The sequence below is a fragment of the Eriocheir sinensis genome, chromosome 37 (genome assembly GCF_024679095.1).
Source record: "Eriocheir sinensis breed Jianghai 21 chromosome 37, ASM2467909v1, whole genome shotgun sequence".
In the NCBI taxonomy this organism is placed as follows: domain Eukaryota; kingdom Metazoa; phylum Arthropoda; class Malacostraca; order Decapoda; family Varunidae; genus Eriocheir; species Eriocheir sinensis.
This window is the reverse complement of record NC_066545.1, coordinates 16965326-16985362: the sequence shown is the minus strand read 5'-3', so window position 1 is coordinate 16985362 and position 20037 is coordinate 16965326. Positions and strand designations below refer to the sequence as shown.

The 20037-nt window shown below is 43.7% G+C and overlaps 1 protein-coding gene across 4 annotated transcripts; it reads right to left on the bottom strand.

Annotated features, from left to right (window-relative positions):
* Nucleotides 1-288: 288 nt before the first annotated feature.
* On the bottom strand, nt 289-6897 carry LOC127008413 (uncharacterized). Of its 4 annotated transcripts, none has more exons than XM_050880542.1 (5): nt 6664-6896; nt 5692-5757; nt 5123-5203; nt 3693-3764; nt 289-3322 (listed from the first exon to the last, which is right to left on the bottom strand). In XM_050880542.1, exons 1-5 carry the CDS (start codon nt 6692-6694, stop codon nt 2430-2432), a joined length of 1143 nt encoding a protein of 380 aa, XP_050736499.1. In that variant the 5' UTR covers nt 6695-6896; the 3' UTR covers nt 289-2429. The 4 variants fall into 4 exon arrangements, with proteins under 4 accessions (XP_050736499.1, XP_050736500.1, XP_050736501.1 ...); XM_050880543.1 differs by having other exon boundaries at nt 6725-6896; XM_050880544.1 differs by lacking the exon at nt 5123-5203 and having other exon boundaries at nt 6664-6897.
* Nucleotides 6898-20037: the final 13140 nt, after the last annotated feature.

The following is a 20037-nucleotide window of genomic DNA, read 5'->3' as shown; positions in this document are numbered from 1 at the left end:
ATATATATATATATATATATATATATATACAAGCAAGCTAAATCTTGTTTTGAGGAAAAAAGTGCGTCTTTGATGTTGACAAATACAGTAGTTCTTTGGCTCAAAAGTTCTCACATAGGATAATCTGTCTTGCCTGCAAGGCACAGTAAGCAGCAGGGCAAAGTGCAGAGAAAACAGATTCCTAAAAAGAAAAATGTCCTGGAGATGTGCTGTTTTTCCTCTAGGATAGGACGTTGTACACATTATTTACCTGTTGAGCACTGTGTAAAGGAGGATCACTAGACACCCTTGTTTGGTATACAGTTTACTGTCAGGTTTGTTTATAGAACCTGAATGCAATGCACACTGTTGTATAGCTGATCCTTGTCAGTTCAGTCATATGGTTAGGCTGATGCTTCTTATTTTGTCTCCATTAATGTAACTAAATATATATAAAAAAAAATTGCCAAGTACCTGTTCCTCTTGAGTCAACACAATAACATCAGACATGTTGTGTTGATGTAGAATATTGTTTCTAAGATAGTTCTTTACAGTTTAAAAAACAACTTATTAAAACATTTACATAGGGGAAAAAAAAGGATTTCGTACACAATAATGGAGTGTCCACAACAGTAGGCCACGTTGTGTAGCTAGCTGCCGGGTGACCAGCGAGTGTCTCGGTGTGTGCGGCGCAAGTTCTCGGCGCTGCTTTTAAAGACTCGCCACAAATAGATGATCCCAAAGTTGATGCTTTGGAGATTGGGTTAAAACTCATTATGAAGATTATATTTTATATTTGTGAACAGGTAACCATGTATGTATAATAAAAAAAGTTGAATTTATAAGAAAACTGAAGGAATATGTCTTGCAAAGCTTGAAATTTTCATAAACACAAGTACTAATAACAAACAATGGGTATTGCACTTCTGTAAGTGGGAACAATGTGTAACTCATGAGCCTGAGGGCTTTTCAGGGTAAATTACCATACAGATTTGTTTTTGTGAAAACAATTAGTACAAAGCTTTGTAAATACAATAAAGTGTATTCTTTCCACTCAGTTCATAATTAACCTAAGTGAGCAGCACATACCCTGCGATGCCACCAAAGACACAGCACCCAGCTTGTGCTTCCCATTAGCTATGCACACACAACACACCACAGTTGCCACACCTTTACAAAATTCATAAACAGTAAACCCTCTATTTAATCATCTAAGTGGGGGACACCAATTTGTTGCATAAAGTTTGTTATATCAAAAAGTATCAATACGTACAATACTGTACCAAATAAAATATCTTGTTTACAGTACATACTAAGAGGTAACCCCAACAGCAGGACAGGAAATGCATCTAGTGAGGTAGGAGAATGCTTGCCATCTCTTGCTTTCAGCTCCAGCGAAAAGAAGGCAGAGGGCATAAGTTCCACCTGCCGGGATGTGACATGAAGAAGAAGAAAGAAAAACAGTACAAACTAAATACTATTTCATCAAATAAAAATAGTTTTGTCTTAATAGTTAAAAAAGAAAAAAATCCTCAATAATAACATAAAAGGTATCAAATAAAATACAATTTATATCAACATACTGAAGCGTGTGTAGGTTCATGTGGCAGGATAAATGTCAATCTCATCAAATAGAGTGATTACTGCACTGACAAGGTGAGCCACTCATCTGCCAAGGACCAACGCAGGGGAGAGAAAACTGGCCTTACTCCTACCACAAAACAAAGGCTATACCATTAAGGTCTGGCCTACAGTCCATGTTCTGATACCTAATTATCTCGTCAGTATACATCTAACTGTCTCCAGTCTATACCTGAATCAACCACACTTGTATCTAGGGAAGGGAAGAGACCAAATCATCCAACATGTGCACCAAATAAGGAAACAAACAATTCTTTGCTGTGTCCAACCCCTTGAAGAGTTGAGAGGAGCAAATGTCAAACACAGATAAACAGCCAGGCAGGTGGGAGTTGAAAACCTTCCTACAATGCATGTGATCCGACAGCAAACTTCTGGCATTCAACACAGATGCACTCCAAAGAGCCCGATAATTAACTTCCTGAAGAACAAACTTCACTCAGTGGCGGCTGAAAAATCCCGGCTTGTGGCACCAGGCGGGGATTGAACTCGCATCGTCCTGAACGCGGCGCCGTCACGCTATCCACTCAGCCACCGTAACACGCCATAAATACTCGTGTAAAAGCAAAAATTTTCCACAGTAATTTACATCAAAACTTTCGGGTGTCAAATCTTTATGGTCAAACTTAAGTGGAGTCAAATTTTAAATGGATATCAGTTTCCTGGAGGGAGAGGGAGGCGTGGTGTGCTGCTTTTACAATACAATAAACTACCTTTCTGCAGGCTTAAACATCCTTCTCAGCTAAACATATTGTACGTAATAGTCTTCTCGGAGGGTGAACTGTCCTATACTAACTCTTACAGTGTCGGTTCTAAGCGCTGGCTGTGACCGACTTCAGCACCGTCAGCATGTGGGAGTAGAGCGCCATGTTGGTCTTGTGTGACGTCCGCAAGGTCTCCAACAACTCCTGCTGGTACTCCTTCCTCTGCCGCTGCTCCTCCTCCAGCCAGGTCATGATGCCCTCGAGGTCGCCACTCTCAGTGCCCTCAAACTTCTTCTCAACCTCCTCGGTGGTGGGCTCGGAGTTCCCCCAGTTGTCAAGCAGTTTGTCCAGTGTCTTTCGGTTGAAGCTCAAGACTTCCTGGACCTTTAAACCGAAGTCGAGAAGGTTCTCCATCACTGTCGGGTCGAAGCGCGTTATTTTTGTTTTGACTTCAGGCGATTCATCCTCCTCGTCTTCCTCCTCCTGCTTTGAACCTCTTGGTGTCCTGCGAACACGCTTCTCTCTTGGCTTCGTTTCCGTGATATCCGTGTCCGGCCTCTTCCGTTTCCCTCGTGTTCCCAGTACCGGAACATGCGTAACCGTAAGGACTGGCTCGGGATTGCTGTTTACCCTCTTTGGCCTTCCCCTCTTCCTCGGCACTGGTGAGGAAGAACTCTGCACCACCTCAGCCTTCACCACGATTTTCTTTAACCCCGACTGCGAGTTGTTGTTATTAGACGTCACCCTTGCTGAACCGGGTCTCCTCCTGAGCAGTTTCGACGAGGCTACTCTGGTGTTCTTCTTGCTGCCTGCGCCCATGTTTCCAAGCCTCTTCAAGGTGACTCGTGGCTCCTTCTTGAATGTGTATTTCCTGGATTGGTTCTGTAAAGCTGATTTGGACAGGGCCTTGATCACGACCTTGGCCTCCTTGTATTCAGCTCCAAGTATTTTGCTAGCCTGCACAGGATCTAGGAGCTCCTTCTTGGCCTTTTTTGTGCTGCCTGAAAGTGAGATGTTTAGGATTTTAAGAACTTGGGGAAAGAGAAGATTGAGGAAAAGTAGGGAGGAGGAGGAGGAAGAGGAGGAGGCAAAAATACACAAGAAAAAGAAAACTAAGGAAAAGCAGGAAGGAAGAGATGAAAGGATCAGGAAAAGGAACAGAAGTGACAGAAGAAGGAGGAGGAGGAGGAAGGAATATACGGGAAAAAGAAAACTAAGGAAAAGCAAACAGAAGTAACAGGAGGAGGAGGAGGAGGATGCATGGAAGATTGGAGGCTCTGAGTGAAGTGCTGTTGGAGATATTGAGGGAAAGAAAGTTGAATACGGGAGAAACTTTTTCACCAACAAGAATCTAGATGGTGGTGGACTTACCTCTGGCATTGTTGAGTTCCTTCAGTTTCTCGGTGACTTTGGGGGGCCGGCCGCTCCTCCTCGTTGGTTTTTCTGAGAGTGAAACAGAAGGTGCGATTCAAAACTAAACAACCCTACCAAAAAAAAAAAATTTACATTAGGTCAAATATCTCTCTCTCCTCTTTACATATAACATTCCCATTCTCATCATCATCATCATCATTTCATCGATGCCTGCTCCTAGGAGCTCCCACCAGGGGATGGCCACGGCAGAAGAGCTTCCAACTTTCTCTATCCAGACACTCCCTCCTTGCCGGCTCATTCTCCCTTACTGTTTTTATCACTATCCTCTTTGTAATTATGTAAGCCTTTTAACCCCTTCGTTACCGGATTTCTGAGATGTTGTACTTGTGTATAACATGACTGAATGTCGTGTGGAACTGATGTTGTATATGTATACAACATAATTATAATAGGGTGTATGGAGCCTTGCTGAGAATTAGTTTGGTGTGTATTGGCAAGCACTCATGGTGTAGCTTATGGCATCTGTGCAGTGACGTCATGCAACCCTCTATGACACTGTAAGAAGGTATGAATATATGCCAAATAATTACATTATAACTCGTTATTATTTCCTATATACATACTTTGACCTCCATCAAATAGAATATAATATGTAGAAAATTATTACTGCTGGCACCTCAGCCATACGTCCTTGTATGGCAGTGGTGCCACCAAGGAAGACAGCAATTATAGAGGCAAGCAGGAAGAAGCTCGGCAGGATGGAGCACACGGATTGGCATCAATACCTGCTACTGAGACCAGGAAAAGACCACAAAAGCAGTGCAGTGTCATAAAGAGGGCAGGGTGAAGTGGTGGAGGAAATGTTGCCCCCATGCCCTGGTGTGCCTGGGTTGTGGTCTGAGGAACACTTACGGGCCTGGCACACCCAGAAGCACCCTAGTGTACGCCACTGCACCTGCCTATGAGCGCACCACCCCTGAATTTACACCACCCAAATATGGAAGGAAGTCAACACAGCTTACAAGGAAAATAAATCAATATTTTTATGGTACAATTTTTCGGTTTCTTCTCTTTTACAATTAAGTTTACACATATTATGAACGTTGAGTAAAGCATATGATTCTGCACATAAAATGGCTTCAAATTCAATGGTATGGTGCGGGTAGTGAAAATCGGTTCAGCGGGAGGGGTTAGCACAGTGGTGAGGGGGACTGTCGGTAACAAAGGGGTCTTTCGGCCACTCCTCTTGATTCTTTTGTGGGAACAGTGAGTAGTGGGCTTTTTTTTATTATTTTCCTTTTTTCTTTGCCCTTGATCTGTTTTCTCTAATGTAAAAAAAAAAAAAAGAAAGAAAAAAAAAAGGATGAAAAAATGAAGTAACCAAACAGTCTATGCCACTCCAGTGAGAACAAATCTTGCTGCATTACCTTCTTCAACATGATCGTCTAAGTACTCCTTCAGCTTCTCACTAATTTTGGGAGTTCTATTGCTCCGTCGTGGCTCCGGCTCTGAGGGCAAGAACGTTGAGCTTAGTGGACCAGACGTGTAACGCTTTCATGCATAGCATTAGTACAATTACTAGTGTGTTAGGGTGTCGTGAAATTATAATCACATACGTTGACCCAAATTGAGCAAAAGGAAAGGTTAGTATGGATAATGTGGGAATAGTTGGGATTCAGACATCAAATTAAATCTAACTTGAGCTACATTACTTCGCATTTTTATTTTCAGGAACGTAAAAATCTCACAATTTTTGAGATTCTTCACCAATAAAGATTAGGGCAGTAAGGCTATACTGACAGCTAAAGGTTATGTTAGATAACCAGAAAACTTTAACCCCTAATGAATTTCATGGACAACTCTTCACCTTTATTAGTCTGCAAAATCAAGGAATAATGTTAAACAGGGAGAGGAGGCAAGCATGGCTGAGGACAAACAAACAAATCAAACAAAAATCAGGGCTTGGCAGAACACCTCTGGGCATAACATAGCTTACCTTTCTTTTGCCTCAGTGCTTGCTTCACCTTCTGCACCCTGCTCTTCAGAACGGGCGGCATTGTGTCTGGAAGGGAATGGTTTTGTTAGAGGAATTAACATTAACACCACATTTCTGTCTGTCTGTCTATACTCCCACACAAGACTGCTAATAATTACCCTGGGTAGGAGACAGACCCCTCCTCTTCCCCTCTCTCCTGAAGATACCCTACTCCCTTCACTTGACTTTCTCCCATCCTTGTCCCTTCCCTCACTGAAACATAAGAACATAGGGAGACTGCAAGAGGCCTAATGGCATACACAGGGCAGCTCTTAGGTACATTTTCTCAATCACCTCAGCACCAAAGCACACATCAGACAAGCCTTTCATAGGAGTTTTAGGCAGTATCAGGGGTAGTTTTATGACCCCTCTAAAAAACCCTCACTCATTAAAACTCAACTGATCTTTTTTGCCCCTTGGAAATGTAGAGTTGACATGAGGGGTGCAAGTCTGAGAGTACCAGCTTAAGAACTATGTTAGAGAGGAATCACTAAGGAATCTGCTCTGAAATACTAATAATACGTAAAAATGATCCACTAATGAAGACTTCACTGCCATTAAACCTTGCCACCACACACACTGAGAGCTTAAGAATCCACTAGAGAGAAAATCACTAAAAAGACTTCCTTGAAATACAAAAAACACGTAAAACAAGATCCACAGGTATTATAAGAAAACTCCACTGCCATTAAACCTTGCCACCACACACACTGAGAGCTTAAGAATCCACTAGAGAGAAAATCACTAAACAGACTTCCTTGAAATACTAAAAACACGTAAAACAAGATCCACAGGTATTATAAGAAAACTCCACTGCCATTAAACCTTGCCACCACACACACTGAGAGCTTAAGAATCCACTAAAGAGAAAATCACTAAAAAGACTTCCCAGGAAATACTAAAAATACGTAAAATAAAACCAACACATATTACCCCTCCCTCTGCTACCCACGCCTCGCCTCATGTTAAACAGCCTCAGTACCCCAACACACACCTCACACACGACTCCTTGGCCTTGTAAATAAATGGCTGGGGTGCTTTGGTTGATTGGTGAGCAGGGCAGCGTGAGGAGAGGGATAAGAGAGGAATTAGAGGGAAAAAAGAGAAGCTCGGCGTGGTGTGAGGTGAGAATGCCCAGGGTGTAAACAAGTGGGCTCAGATCGAGGTGCCAAGTTGGGGCTTATATATCTTGTTTTGGGGTTATTTTGAGGTTATTTTGGGGTTGTTATGTGTTATTTTGTGTTTCCAGGTGTTGTTATGCAGGTATGTGTCCCTATGTGTCATTCCGTTATGTGTTCCTCCTCTGCTATGTGTGGTTATTCAGTTATTATTGTGTTTTTATGTGTTATTATTGAGGTATTTGGGGGGTTTATGGTGTTTTTATGTGTTATTTTGTGTTTCTATGTGTTGTTATGCAGGTATAATGTCACTATGTGTTATTCCGTTATGTGCTCCTCCTCTGCTATGTGTTGTTATTCAGTTATTATTGTGTTTTTATGTGTTATTATTGAGTTATTTGGGGGTTTTATGGTGTTTTTATGTGTTATTTTGTGTTTCTATGTGTTGTTATGCAGGTATGTGTCCCTATGTGTTATTCCGTTATGGGTTCCTCTATGTGTTGTTTTGTGTGATTATTCAGCTGTTATTGTGTCATTGTGTTATCATTGAGTTATTTTGTGTTAATATTGAGTTATTATGTGTCTTTTCTTACCGGTAGTTATGAGTTATCTGTTACGTGTTATCAGTTACGTTGTTCTTCAGTTATTATGCGTTATTCCTCGGCTGCATGTTATGATTCAGTTATATTATTACTCAGTTATGTTAGGTGAAGAAAAGAAGCAACAGAATAGGAGAAAATAGAGGAAACATTACCTTTTTAATGGGAGCCGTTACAAAGGCTTATCTCACAAGTTCAAGTTCAAGCTCAAATGTGGTAAACAGTTAAAACTCAACAGGAAAAATCTTTATTTCTGTGTTGATTGAAAGGTTGTGTAATTGGACTGAGAGTGCCAGGGTGCTGGGTGAGGAGCAGAATGGGTTTCGAGTGGACAGGCGAGCGGAAGATAATATGTTTGTTGTGAATGAGCTGATTGTAAGGAAAAAGAGAGAAGGAGGGAAACTGTACTTAAGCTTCCTAGATATAGAGAAAGCTTGACAGGGTGACTAGAGATGTTGTGTGCAGAGTGCTAGATAGAGTTGGGCTGAGTGACAAGATTGTTAACATAATTATAAGTATGTATGTAGGTACAAGAGCAAAGTAGACAGGTTGGGTGAAGAGAGAGAGGAGTGAGACAAGGCTGTGTATCATCACCAAGCTTATGTAGTCTATTCACAGAGGAGTTAGCAGTCAGGACGAGGAGAATGAATGCAGGAGTGAGAATTGGAGAGGACAAAGTATATGCGTGTTGTTGTATGGGGATGATGTAGTGGTTATGAGTGAGTCTGCTGAAGAACTACAGTGTCCTAGATGTGGTAGGGGGCTATGGAAGGGATTTTGGGATTAGGTTCAGTAGTGAGAAGAGCAAAGTAATGATCATGAATAGGCCAGAGGATGAGAGAGAAACAGCTTGGAGTCTGGAAGGGAATGAGTTGGAACAGACAAAAGAGTACAAGTATCTAGGGGTGTGGATGGATGTGAATGGATGCAATAGGGCCAAGAATGAGAAGATAAGTATGACGAACCAGTGGGTAGGCCGTCTGGGGAGTGCAGCAAGGATGAGAGCGAGTAAGTATGATGTCATCCGTGAGGTTTGGAAGAGTGTGGCTGTCCCGAGCATTATGTATGGAATGGATGTGGTGACATGGAACGAGAGTGAGATAGAGAAACTGGAAGTGGGGCAGAATAGGGTAGCAAGAATGGCACTGAATGCACCAAGGTTTGCGGCAGTAGAGGCTCTTAGGGGTGACATGGGATGGAGCACTTTTAGGGAAAGACTAGTGAAGGCATCCTTGAAGTATAGAGTGAGACGAGCGAATGGAGGCTGCAAGATTAGCAAGAAAAGTATACTTGTGGAATATAAGAGGTGGCAAATGGGCGAATAAATGTGGGCGATTGATTGATAGGAATGTTGCGCTAAGTAGGTGGGTGTCCGACCCTTTGAAGACAGACAGAATGTGTTTGAATGGAGAATAACAAACAGAAATGGAGATGGGTTTGAGTGGGATGTAAGTAAGTGGAAGAATGTGATAGATATGGCAGTAAAAGATGAGGGATTGAGCAAGTGGAAGAATGAGATGGAAAGAAAGGAAACCCTCGACTGGTACAGGGAGAAAGTATCCCCAAAGTGTGAGGTGTGGTATGAGGGAAGCCTGGGAGGTGATCTTCTTTTCCGTGCTAGAGCGCAGTGTCTGGATGTGAATGTAAAGAACAATAGATGGTCTGAGTCCCACAGCGAAACGTGCCGGATGTGTGACAGGGGTGTGAACGAGATTGTGCAGCATGTAGTGCTGGAATGTAAGAAGTATGACAGAGAAAGAACGAAGATGATGCGGGTGTTTCTGAGTGAGATGAGACGTGGAGTGAATGGGAGGACGGTAAGGGAGTGGATGGTGCTGCTGCTGCGGCTGAGCGGAGAGACGAATGGACCAGTGATTGAGGCAGTGAGTTCTTGGAGAGCATGTGGCGCGCAAGATGTAGGGAATGATATCTTGCCCCGAGAACAAAATAGACTTTCCGTACCTGTGACATCAAGATTTGAAATCCGCCCTTGTTTGTCACTCCTATGCCCTCGCCGTCGGCCTTGGGGGGAACTACGCTTACCTTACCTTACCTTAACTTACTTTCTGTCAAGTGGTGGAAGGCAAACCTCTCTGTGATACCACAACCGCCTGTAAAGGTAAATAATATGAGTCTTTCTGTTTGGGGTCAGGGATCTGCAATATATCGTTAATCATGTTAGGTTACTGTCTCGATTTTAATGTTCTCTAGACTCCTTGGGGCACATAATAGGAGAATAGATGAGGATAGAAGAATAGAATAGGTGTTTGGCCATAGCTGGAGCATAAAAAATCACTTGCACTATCATCAATTTGAATTTCCTGCGGTTCCTTGATTTAGTCGGGCAAACTTTCCTATTCTGTGGCTCCTCTTTCTATCCATTATTTTGCCCTATCACTGATCACCAAGCATATTATATCTTCCTTTATCTTCTTTGTTTCTTTCGGTCCTCTTATACTGAAATTCATACTCACTAATCACATAACACTTATATAATTTAGATGCAGTTCATTTTTTTTTCCCCCTCTGACTGCAATGACTGGGGATTTTTAGGTGTTTTAGTGAGGCAGGGTCGAGTGGCCATAATGCTTTCTTGAGTGAAAATGTCATTCCTTTTGACGTGAGGTTAGCAGGGAAGGGGAATTTGAACTCTCTTTGTGGGGTTCTTGTTTTGGGGTTCGGCGCCCCTGACAGGGAAGCATAGTCGGGGAGGAATTAACAAGCCGCTACACTAGGGCGCTGAGGCTGTGATGTGGGTGTGCTGTGGTGTCAATATGAATAAGCTACATTAGGGTAAAAAGGGATAGGTTCCAGTCGCTCGGAGGCTCGTAGGGGCTGTTCATGGGTGTGCACGTGTGGTAAGAACGTCGAGGCCACCAAAAGTTTCACACACCTTGGTAGCGTGTTGCATATCAATGGTGGGCCTTGTCAGGTTATTCGACGGATTTGCCCCGCGGTGTTATATATATGGACTCGCTCAACACAATATATGCCGTTGTCGATACTTATTCAGACGGGTAAGGACTCGAATCTGTTAGTCGCTTGTGCTCTGTCTTACTGTATGGCTGTGAGAAATAGACACTGATTTTTGGTGCCAAGTGCCGTCGCAGGGTTGTGTGGTATCGCTGAAATGACTTTGTGCGAACCAGCGACTACTTGGTGAAACTAAATGATTATCATAGATAACATAAATTATATAATCACTTTCCTTTTCTCTCTCCTTCCTATATTTCTTACCTGATTATTTTTACTTAATTGTTCTTATCTATAACAACAACAACAACAACAACTACAACTACTACTACTACTACTACTACTACTACTACGGCGTCTAGTACATTGATTCATCTTAATATGTGGCCGACATATATACTTGAGCCTTAAAACCTTGCGAAAAACAAGACTTTAACGCGTCTCTCTTCATAGGGCAACTTTGTGCATACGACGCCAGGTAACAAGGGCAGGGAATGAGGGTCATATAGTCCTCAACATTTCGTCGACCAAGCTCATATTTGAAAAGGCTTTCGTGGGAGTTAAGGGCATTTCCAGGGGGAGTTTTATGACTCTGGCGGCAGTTTGAGCCTTCCTCTGTGACATGATCCCACATAAACACTCATCATAACCCGACTGATCTACTTTTGGCCTTTGGAAATAGTTGATGTGAGAGGCAGAAGCGTCTGAGAATACCGACCAAAGCGAGCGAGGCCAAGCGAGGAGCGGAGCGCTATGGTGCCGGTTGGTGGCGTGTGGCATTGAGCACTGGCACATGCGCTATCTCAGAGCCTGTAGACAAATCAATGGGTAGTGTGCATCTACTCTACGTGAGGCTGAGGCGGGTGGTTGGGTTCTCTCCGTCATCTCCCAGCCACTTAACTGGCTTGATTAGGTTGTTTGAAGGGATTGCACCGAGGCTGTAGCCCTGCGCTGACCTCCTGCTGGCGAGGCGCTGCAGCTGCCGCCCGGGTGACGCTGGAGAAGCGGGGAGGAACGGGCGATAGTGTTAAATCTGCGGTGTGCTGGTGTTGGTGGTGGTGTGCGGCGGTGGTGGTGGTGATGGTGGTGGTGTGCCGCCCGGTGTGTGGTGTGCTAGTGATGTGATGGTGGTGTCAGCGTAACCCACCGACTGTCAGCTGTCCTCCGTGTCGTGGTGGCCCGCTGTCTACCTTCCTGTCAGCACTCAACCCCTCCTACGGTGCCTGGTGGTGAAGGATTACCCAGAAAATACAGTCATCCCTTGCTTGAAAAATACCAGGCGTGTAATCCTTGTAGAGACGGATTGGAGAGGAGGAGGAGGAGAGAAGGAGGGGAGAATAAGAGAATACGACCTCGGTAGTGGTGGTGAGAGGGGAAAGCTTGTGAAGAGAACGAGAGAGCGAGCGAGCGAGAGATAAGAGCACCGCACAGGAAGGAAGGAAGGAAGGAAGGAAAGGCTTGCTAAGGCTCACCGAGGCTCACCATCTCACCAAAACCATGGCTGAGGACGACGTGCTCTTTGACGAGGTGTACGATGTCTGCGAAATCATCGGAAAGTAAGTTAGTTCATCCCAAGTTAGATAAATATAATTGGAGAGTAAGTTAGGTCATCCATCAGTTAGAAAAAAAATAATTAGAAAGTAAGTCAGGTCACCTCCCCGTTAGAAAATAGCATTGTAAAGTAAGTTAATCCGCCCTCCAGTTAGAAAAGTCACAGGAGAGTAAGTTAGTTCTTCCCAAGTTAGATAAATATAATTGAAGAGTAAGTTAGGTCATCCATCAGAAAAAAAATAATTAGAAAGTAAGTCAGGTCATCTCCCAGTTAGAAAATAGCATTGGAAAGTAAGTTAATCCGCCCTCCAGTTAGATAAGTCACAGGAGAGTAAGTTAGTTCTTCCCAAGTTAGATAAATATAATTGGAGAGTAAGTTAGGTCATCCATCAGAAAAAAAATAATTAGAAAGTAAGTCAGGTCACCTCCCAGTTAGAAAATAGCATTGTAAAGTAAGTTAATCCGCCCTCCAGTTAGAAAAGTCACAGGAGAGTAAGTTAATTCTTCCCAAGTTAGATAAATATAATTGGAGAGTAAGTTAGGTCATCCGTCAGAAAAAAAAATAATTAGAAAGTAAGTCAGGTCATCTCCCAGTTAGAAAATAGCATTGTAAAGTAAGTTAATCCACCCTCCAGTTAGAAAAGTCACAGGAGAGTTAAGTTAGTTCGTCCTTCAGTTAGAAAGAAAGGTTGAGGAAGGAATGGACTGGTGCATGCATGAGTTAGCGTCGGGACAGGGAAGTGGATGGACAGAAGGGGAGGGGAAAGTGTGGAGGATAGATAAGGTGGGGGGAGCAGTTGAAGGGGAAAGGGGGAGGATAGGTGTGTGGGGGGGAGTGGGAAGAATAGATGGGGAGGGGAAAGGGGGAAGTGAGGGGAAAGTGGTATAAAGTGGGTGAGTGGATGGGGAGGATAGTGGGAGGGGGGCAAGAGTAACATGACTGAGTTTCAGAGGAAGTACCTGAGAGTTAACTAAATTTACACCATGCAACTGTAGCTACACATTTTATTATTATTATTATTATTATTATTATTATTATTATTATTATTATTATTATTATTATTATTATTATTATTATTATTATTATTATTATTATTGTTGTTGTTGTTGTAACTGTGCACTACTGCTGTTTTCCTTCCCTTTCCTTTACCTCTTCCTTCCCCATACCTTCCACTTCCCTTACCTTACCTTCCTTTCCCTTTCCTTCCCCTCCTTTCCCGTACCTTCTCCTCCCTCCCCTTCCCTTCCTTTTCTTCTCCTTCCCTTCCTTTCCCTTTCCTTCATTTCCCTTTCCTTCCCTTCCCTTCCCTTCCCTATTCTGCACCTCCCCGACTCATCCAATCTTTTCATCGCCTTCCTTTACCCTCTATTGAAAAAGCAAGACATATTTACTGTAGTGGAGATTGAAAAGATGAAGAAGGAGGAGGAGGAGGAGGAGGAGGAGGAGGAGGAGGTGTTGATGTTAAGCTAACCAAGTACAAGTTCAGTTCCAGTATAAAAAACAAAACAAAACAAAAAAATAAGGAGAGAGAGAGAGAGAGAGAGAGAGAGAGAGAGAGAGAGAGAGAGAGAGAGAGAGAGAGAGAGTTACATGAGGTAGCTGGGAGAGAGTGAGAGAGAGGAAGTCATCAATACTCATCATTATAGTGCAGATAAAGGGGAAGGGGTTGATGATGATGATGACTTTGATGAAGATGGAGAGGAAGGGATGCGGTACCATAAGACTAATAAAGGGGGAAGATAGTAATGATAGTGAAGGAAAGAGCTAACTGAGAAGAATGGGAAGGAGAGGATTATGAATGGGATGCTAGAGAGAGAGAGAGAGAGAGAGAGAGAGAGAGAGAGAGAGAGAGAGAGAGAGAGAGAGAGAGTGAGAGTGCCCGCTCATCGACATATATGTACTCATTTGCAATATGTAAGATGTAAAAAAAAAAAAAAAGAAAAAAAGAGAGGAGGGAGAGGGAAGACGGAGGCTGCAGAGATGAGTGTTAGAACCTGTAGGAATGAAGTGGAATAGGCAAGGCTCGTTTTCTCAATTCTCAAACGCTTTCTGCTCTCACAACAAGCGTTTTCAAAGGCCACAACGGAGATTAGTCGGATTCTCATGAGTGGTTTTTCACGTCCATAATGCAGAAAAGGCCTTGTCAAACTTTAAAAAAAATATAACTGTATAGGCTCATCAAACTACTACCTCCCGTGGAAATACTGCTATACTAACACAACAACCTCTACGAAAGCCTTATCAAATGTGTGTGTGTGTGTGTGAGAGAGAGAGAGAGAGAGAGAGAGAGAGAGAGATGAAGAAATGATTGATGATATGGGTCCAGAATTTAAAGGCGACGGTGGATAGGCATTAGCAAGAGCAGGAAGGAAGTGTGAGTGAGCGAACAGAACATAAAGAAGAGTGAAGAAAATGCCATTGACTGAAGATAAGATAAAATAAAACGTGTTTGTGTGTGTGTGTGTGTGTGTGTGTGTGTGTGTGTGTGTGTGTAAGAATGGGTACTATAAGGAAAGAAGGAATGGATGGATTGAAAAGGAAACAAGGGAGGGAGGATGGTGGGAGGAGGAGGAGGGCTAAGAAAAAAGAGTGTGAGTGAAGGCGAAAGGAAAATAAGGATCGGGAAAAAAGTGAGTAAAAAAGACTAAAGTTAGGGAAGAAAAACGTGTGAGTGGAGGTGGAAGAGAAAAAAGTTGGGATGGAGAAAGAAAGGGAGGGAGAGGAGGGAGAAGGCGGGGAGGAGGCAAAGACACCATAGGATAAAGGGAAGGAGGGAAGGAAGGAAAATGACGAAAATGGAGAGAAAATAAAATGAAAAAAAAGTCGTAAAAAGAAACATGAGTGGGAGAATGCAACAAGAAAGAAAGAAAGGAAGGAAATGAGAGGAGGGTGTTGGAGGGAGAAGGCGGGGAGGAGGCAAAGAGACCATAGGATAAAAGGAAGGAAGGAAAATAACGAAAGTGGAGAGGAAATAAAAGAAAAGAAATCGTTAAAGGAAACCTGAGTGAGAGTGGAACAAGAAAGAAAGAAAGGAAGGAAATGAGAGAAGGGTGTTGGAGGGAGAAGGCGGGGAGGAGGCAAAGAGACCATAGGATAAAAGGAAGGAAGGAAGGAAAATGACGAAAATGGAGAGAAAATAAAATAAATAAAAAAGAAATCGTAAAAAGAAACCTGAGTGAGGGAGTGGAACAAGAAAGAAAGCTACGAGGAGAATTTAAACTGAGGGGAAAGAGGAAATTTATGAGGATGAGGATACTGATGTAAGCAAAAAGGAAGAAATAATGACTGAAACGAACCAACCTTCTTGAACCAGAGACTGAGGTTGGTTTTCTGAGACGTTTCCACCGGTCACAACAACAACGGACTATTATTTTCTATACTCCTTTTGTTGCCCATGAGCCGTCTCCTTTGTAGTTGTTGTAACGGCCTAAAAGGAGATCAGTTGAGTTCTAATAAGTGTTTTTCTATGCTCACGGTACAGAAGAGATGCCAAACTACCAGAAGGGTCATAAAACTAGCCCTGGAAATGCCCCAAACCCACACGAAACCTTGTCAAATAGGTGTGTGTACTTGGCCTCCGAAATGCTTAGAATATGACCCCTTGCAGGCCCCTATTCTCAAATGTCTCTGCGTCTCAGTCCGTCTGTTTGAAATGCCTCTCGTAGACGTTGTTGTTGGGGTTTCCATGGCTTGTTTTGTGATGCTAGGGATAGTTTTACCCGAGTTCTGCATCTTGAACGTAATAAAACACTCATAAAAACCCGATTAATCTTTTTCATGGCCTGTTTTGTGGTGCCTAGTGATAGTTTTACCCGAGTTCTGCATCTTGAACGTGATAAAACACTCATAAAAACCCGATTAATCTTTTTCACGGACTGTTTTGTGGTGCCTAGTGATAGTTTTACCCGACTTCTGCATCTTGAACGTGATAAAACACTCATAAAAACCCGATTAATCTTTTCATGGACTGTTTTGTGGTGCCTAGGGATAGTTTTACTCGACTTCTGCATCCTGAACTGAGAAAACACCCATGAAAACCCGGATAAGCTTTTCATGGACTGTTTTGTGATGCTAAGGATAGTTTTACCCGAGTTCTGCATCCTGAACTGAGAAAACACCCATGAAAACCCGGATAAGCTTTTCACGGACTGTTTTGTGGTGCCTAGGGATAGTTTTACCCGACTTCTGCATCTTGAACGGGAAATCACATCCACAAAAACCCGGTTCATCTTTTCATGGCTTGTTTTGTGGTGCCTAGGGATAGTTTTACCCGACTTATGCATCTTGAACGGGAAATCACATCCACAAAAACCCAGTTAATCTTCTCTGTGGCCTTGGGAAATAGACGTAATGGGAGCCCGAAACTTTGAAGCATATGGACCCAGGCAGGAGACAGTCACCATCAGGCTTGCAAGGAGGAATAAAGAAGTCAGTCATACCAGAACGATTGTGATTTTAGAAGGAAGAAAAAAAAGGGAAGGAAAGAAAAAGGGAAAACAAATGAAAAGGAAGTTCGTCATACCAGAACAGAAGACTAAAGAAAGAAAAGAAGGAAAGGAAAGAGAAAGCAAATTAACAAACAAGCGAGCGTTTTCCTTCCCCTCATCCATCCAACCTTCCAGAGAGAGAGAGAGAGAGAGAGAGAGAGAGAGAGAGAGAGAGAGAGAGAGACCACCTCCCACCACCCATCCGTCTCTTTCCCCCCCACCCCCAGAACAAAAATGGAGTTCGCGCAAACCACCAGATACTAAATTCTAGGTTATAAAAGATCTTGGCAATCGATTCGTTTAGAGTATCCGAGCGTAAAGGATTCAGGATAATGTGGATCTTGGTTGGTGTGAAGATAGAGATGCTGGGAGAGATGGAGGGAGGGAAGGGAAGGGGAGGAGGAAGAGGAGAAGGAGGGAAGGGATGAAGGAAAGGGTTGAGGCTGTAATGGTGTTATTTTGTATGTTGGGAATGGAGGAAAGAGATGAAGGTTTGGAGGGCAGGGAAGGAAAGGGAAGGGGTAGGGAGAAGGGATGGGAAGAGAAAGGAGAAAGTGTGTGGGGGGGGGGGGGGAAGGACTGTGGCTGTGATGGTGTTAGTTCGTATATATGAATTAGAGGAAAAAGATAGAGGGAAAGAGGTAAGGAAGGAAGAGAAGGGAGAAGGAGAAGGATTGGTCCCTCTCCTTCTGTTTCTCTGTTCTGCTGTTCTGTTATTCTGTTCCGTTGTTCCGTTCTTTACTTACTGTTCCGCTTCACCGCTGTTTGCCTGTTCTTCTGCTCTTCTGTTAACCTGTTCCGTTGTTATGCTGTTCTCCTGTTCCACTATACTGTTGTTTATCTGTTCTATTCTCTTCCGTTCCTCTTCCGTTCCGTTGTTCCGTTATTCTGTTCCGCTGTTCCGTTCTTTTTTCTGGTCCGTTGTCCTGTTATCCTGTTCCATGTTCTCCTGTTGCTCCACTGTTCCATATTTCCGTTGTTCCGCCTAGCAAAAAAAAGTGACGCGATGGCCGTGACGTAGGGAGAGGGAGAGGGGGAGGCTGTCACGTCACCTGGTACATCTGTCACACGAGGGGGGAGGTGGGGGGCAGGGGGACGGTTCTCCAGGTGTTACTGTAGCCTGTCACCTGTGTCCCATTTACCCCGGGGTCCTTTTTTTTTTTTTTTTTTTTTTTTTTCCTGTTGTCTTTGAATGTAATGAGGTATATAATTAACGTGGCCATAATGTTTGTACCTCCTAGTAATAATTGTTGTTGTTGTTGTTGATTTTTTGTTTTTGTTCCCTTTTTTTTGTTCTTGCTGTTCTCGTTCTTGTTGTTATTATTACTACTACTACTACTACTACTACTACTACTACTACTACTACTACTACTACTTACTACTGATGAGGGACCATTCTTAGCGGTGGTGGTGGTGGTGGTGATAGTGGTGGTGGTGGTGGTGATAGTGGTGGTGATGGTGGTGGTAGTGGTGGTGGTGGTGATAGTGGTGGTGGTGGTGGTGATAGTGGTGGTGATGGTGATAGTGGTGGTGATGGTGGTGGTAGTGGTGATGATGGTGGTGGTAGTGGTAGTAGTGGTGGTGATAGTGGTGGTGATGGTGGTGGTAGTGGTGGTGGTGGTGGTGGTAGCGGTAGTAGTGGTGGTGGTGACTTGCTGTCTGGCGTCTGGCTGTCGTGATTCCGTGGGGACTGTGCATATATATATTTACTATTATACTGCCGCAGCACACACACACACACACACACACACACACACACACACACACACACACACACACACACACACACACACACACACACACACACATACATATACATACATACATGCACATATGCTTACTAGAAGGTCGGTTTTCATACGCATATGCTTTCGTTGTAGTGTCAATGTGTTAATAATAATAATGATAATAATAATAATAATAATAATAATAATAATAATAGTGGTTGAAACTATGTAAGAAGTTATAGTAGAAGAAGTGGGTGAATAAATAAAGGAAGAGGAGGAGGAGGAGGAGGAAGAGGAGCAGGAGGAGGAGGAGGAGGAAATGGTTGTGGATATGTTGTTGAATGAATCTTACGGTTATTGGACATGTGGGGGAGGGGGAGGTTGACACACACACACACACACACACACACACACACACACACACACACACACACACACACACACACACACACACACACACACACCATTATAATTTTGCATAAGTATTTTTTTTTGTCTTAATTTGTTGAAGTTAAGTTAAAAAAAAAGTTTTGCCTGCCGAGAGAGAGAGAGAGAGAGAGAGAGAGAGAGAGAGAGAGAGAGAGAGAGAGAGAGAGAGAGAGCATTCAGCATAACGTGTAATAGTCAGCATTAATCAAGCGGCGAGAGTCAGCATCGCTCCTGCATTGATTTCTCTCTCTCTCTCTCTCTCTCTCTCTCTCTCTCACCCTCTTCCATTTGCACAAGTTGTCACTCTGAATACCCAAAACCTCACCCTCAAGCGATTCAAAGAGGAGGAGGAGGAGGAGGAGGAGGAGGAGGAGGAATGAAGAGAGAGGGAGGAATGGAGAGTTGGAGGAACGATGGAGGGGAAGAGAAGGAGGTAAGGGAGAGAGAAGAGAGAGAGAGAGAGAGAGAGAGAGAGAGAGAGAGAGAGAGAGAGAAGGAAATGGGACAGAAAGAGGCAGGGAGGGAAGGAAGGAAGAAAGAGAGAGAGAGAGGGAGAGAGAGGGTGACAGTGAGTGAGAGAGCGAGACAGAGACAGAGGGGGGAGGGGGCACAGCTCACTATTCCCAGCTTTTAATGAAGAAGTGGGAGAGGTTCCTGCGTTCTGAATAGTGCTCTCGCGAGGGGGGAATAGCAGGCTCTCACAATATGCAGCTCTCCCAGGTGTCCCCAGGTGTGCGTACGTGCGTGCGTGCGTGCGTGTGCGTGTGTGTGTGTGTGTGAAACTTTTGCCACAGTGTTCATTCTTACTCTATTTTATTTTTGTGTTTATTATGAGATTTGAAATGCAATGTATGGTTGATAAATACGCATATCTGTCTGTCTATTTGTCTATCTATTCGTCTGTCCCTTTCCCTCTCCTGCATCCCTATTCCACCCTCCCTTCCTCTCCCTCCCTCTCATCTCTCCCCTTCCCGTTACCATCCCTCTATCTCTCAATCTATCTATGCATCTGTATCTCATAATCGTCACAAAGTCCCTTCCTATATCCCTCCCTTTCCTGCATCCCCATCCACCCCACGCCTTCCCCTTCCTCCCTTCCCTCCCCCATCCTTACCTGCCTGTATTGAGCGGGAACACCTGTGCGGGGGCGGGCAGGCAGGCAGGTGCGTTGAAAGGTTAAAGGGCGATTCAACCTGCACGTATCTAGCACCTGGCGATGATGGACACTTGTCTATATATATTGGTTGGACACCTTCTTGAGTTTAGTACTGGTGAGGAGGGATGGTGGAGGGCGGAGGAGGGAGGGGTTGAGGAGGGCTGTGGGGGAGAAAGAGAAAGGGGGTTGGATGCTGTTAAGTGGGGTTGGATGGTATTAAGTAGGGCTAGATGGTGTTAAGTAGGGTTGGATGGTATTAAGTAGGG

Bases quoted from the DNA above. Each gene is read 5' to 3' on its own strand.
- LOC127008413 (XM_050880542.1), bottom strand. From the start codon at position 6,694: ATGAGGCGAGGCGTGGGTAGCAGAGGGAGGG. The intron at 5,758-6,663 runs GTAATATGTGTT...ATTCCCTTCCAG, and splicing joins CGTGGGTAGCAGAGGGAGGG to ACACAATGCCGCCCGTTCTG. The intron at 3,323-3,692 runs GTAAGTCCACCA...TCTCACTTTCAG, and splicing joins GGAACTCAACAATGCCAGAG to GCAGCACAAAAAAGGCCAAG.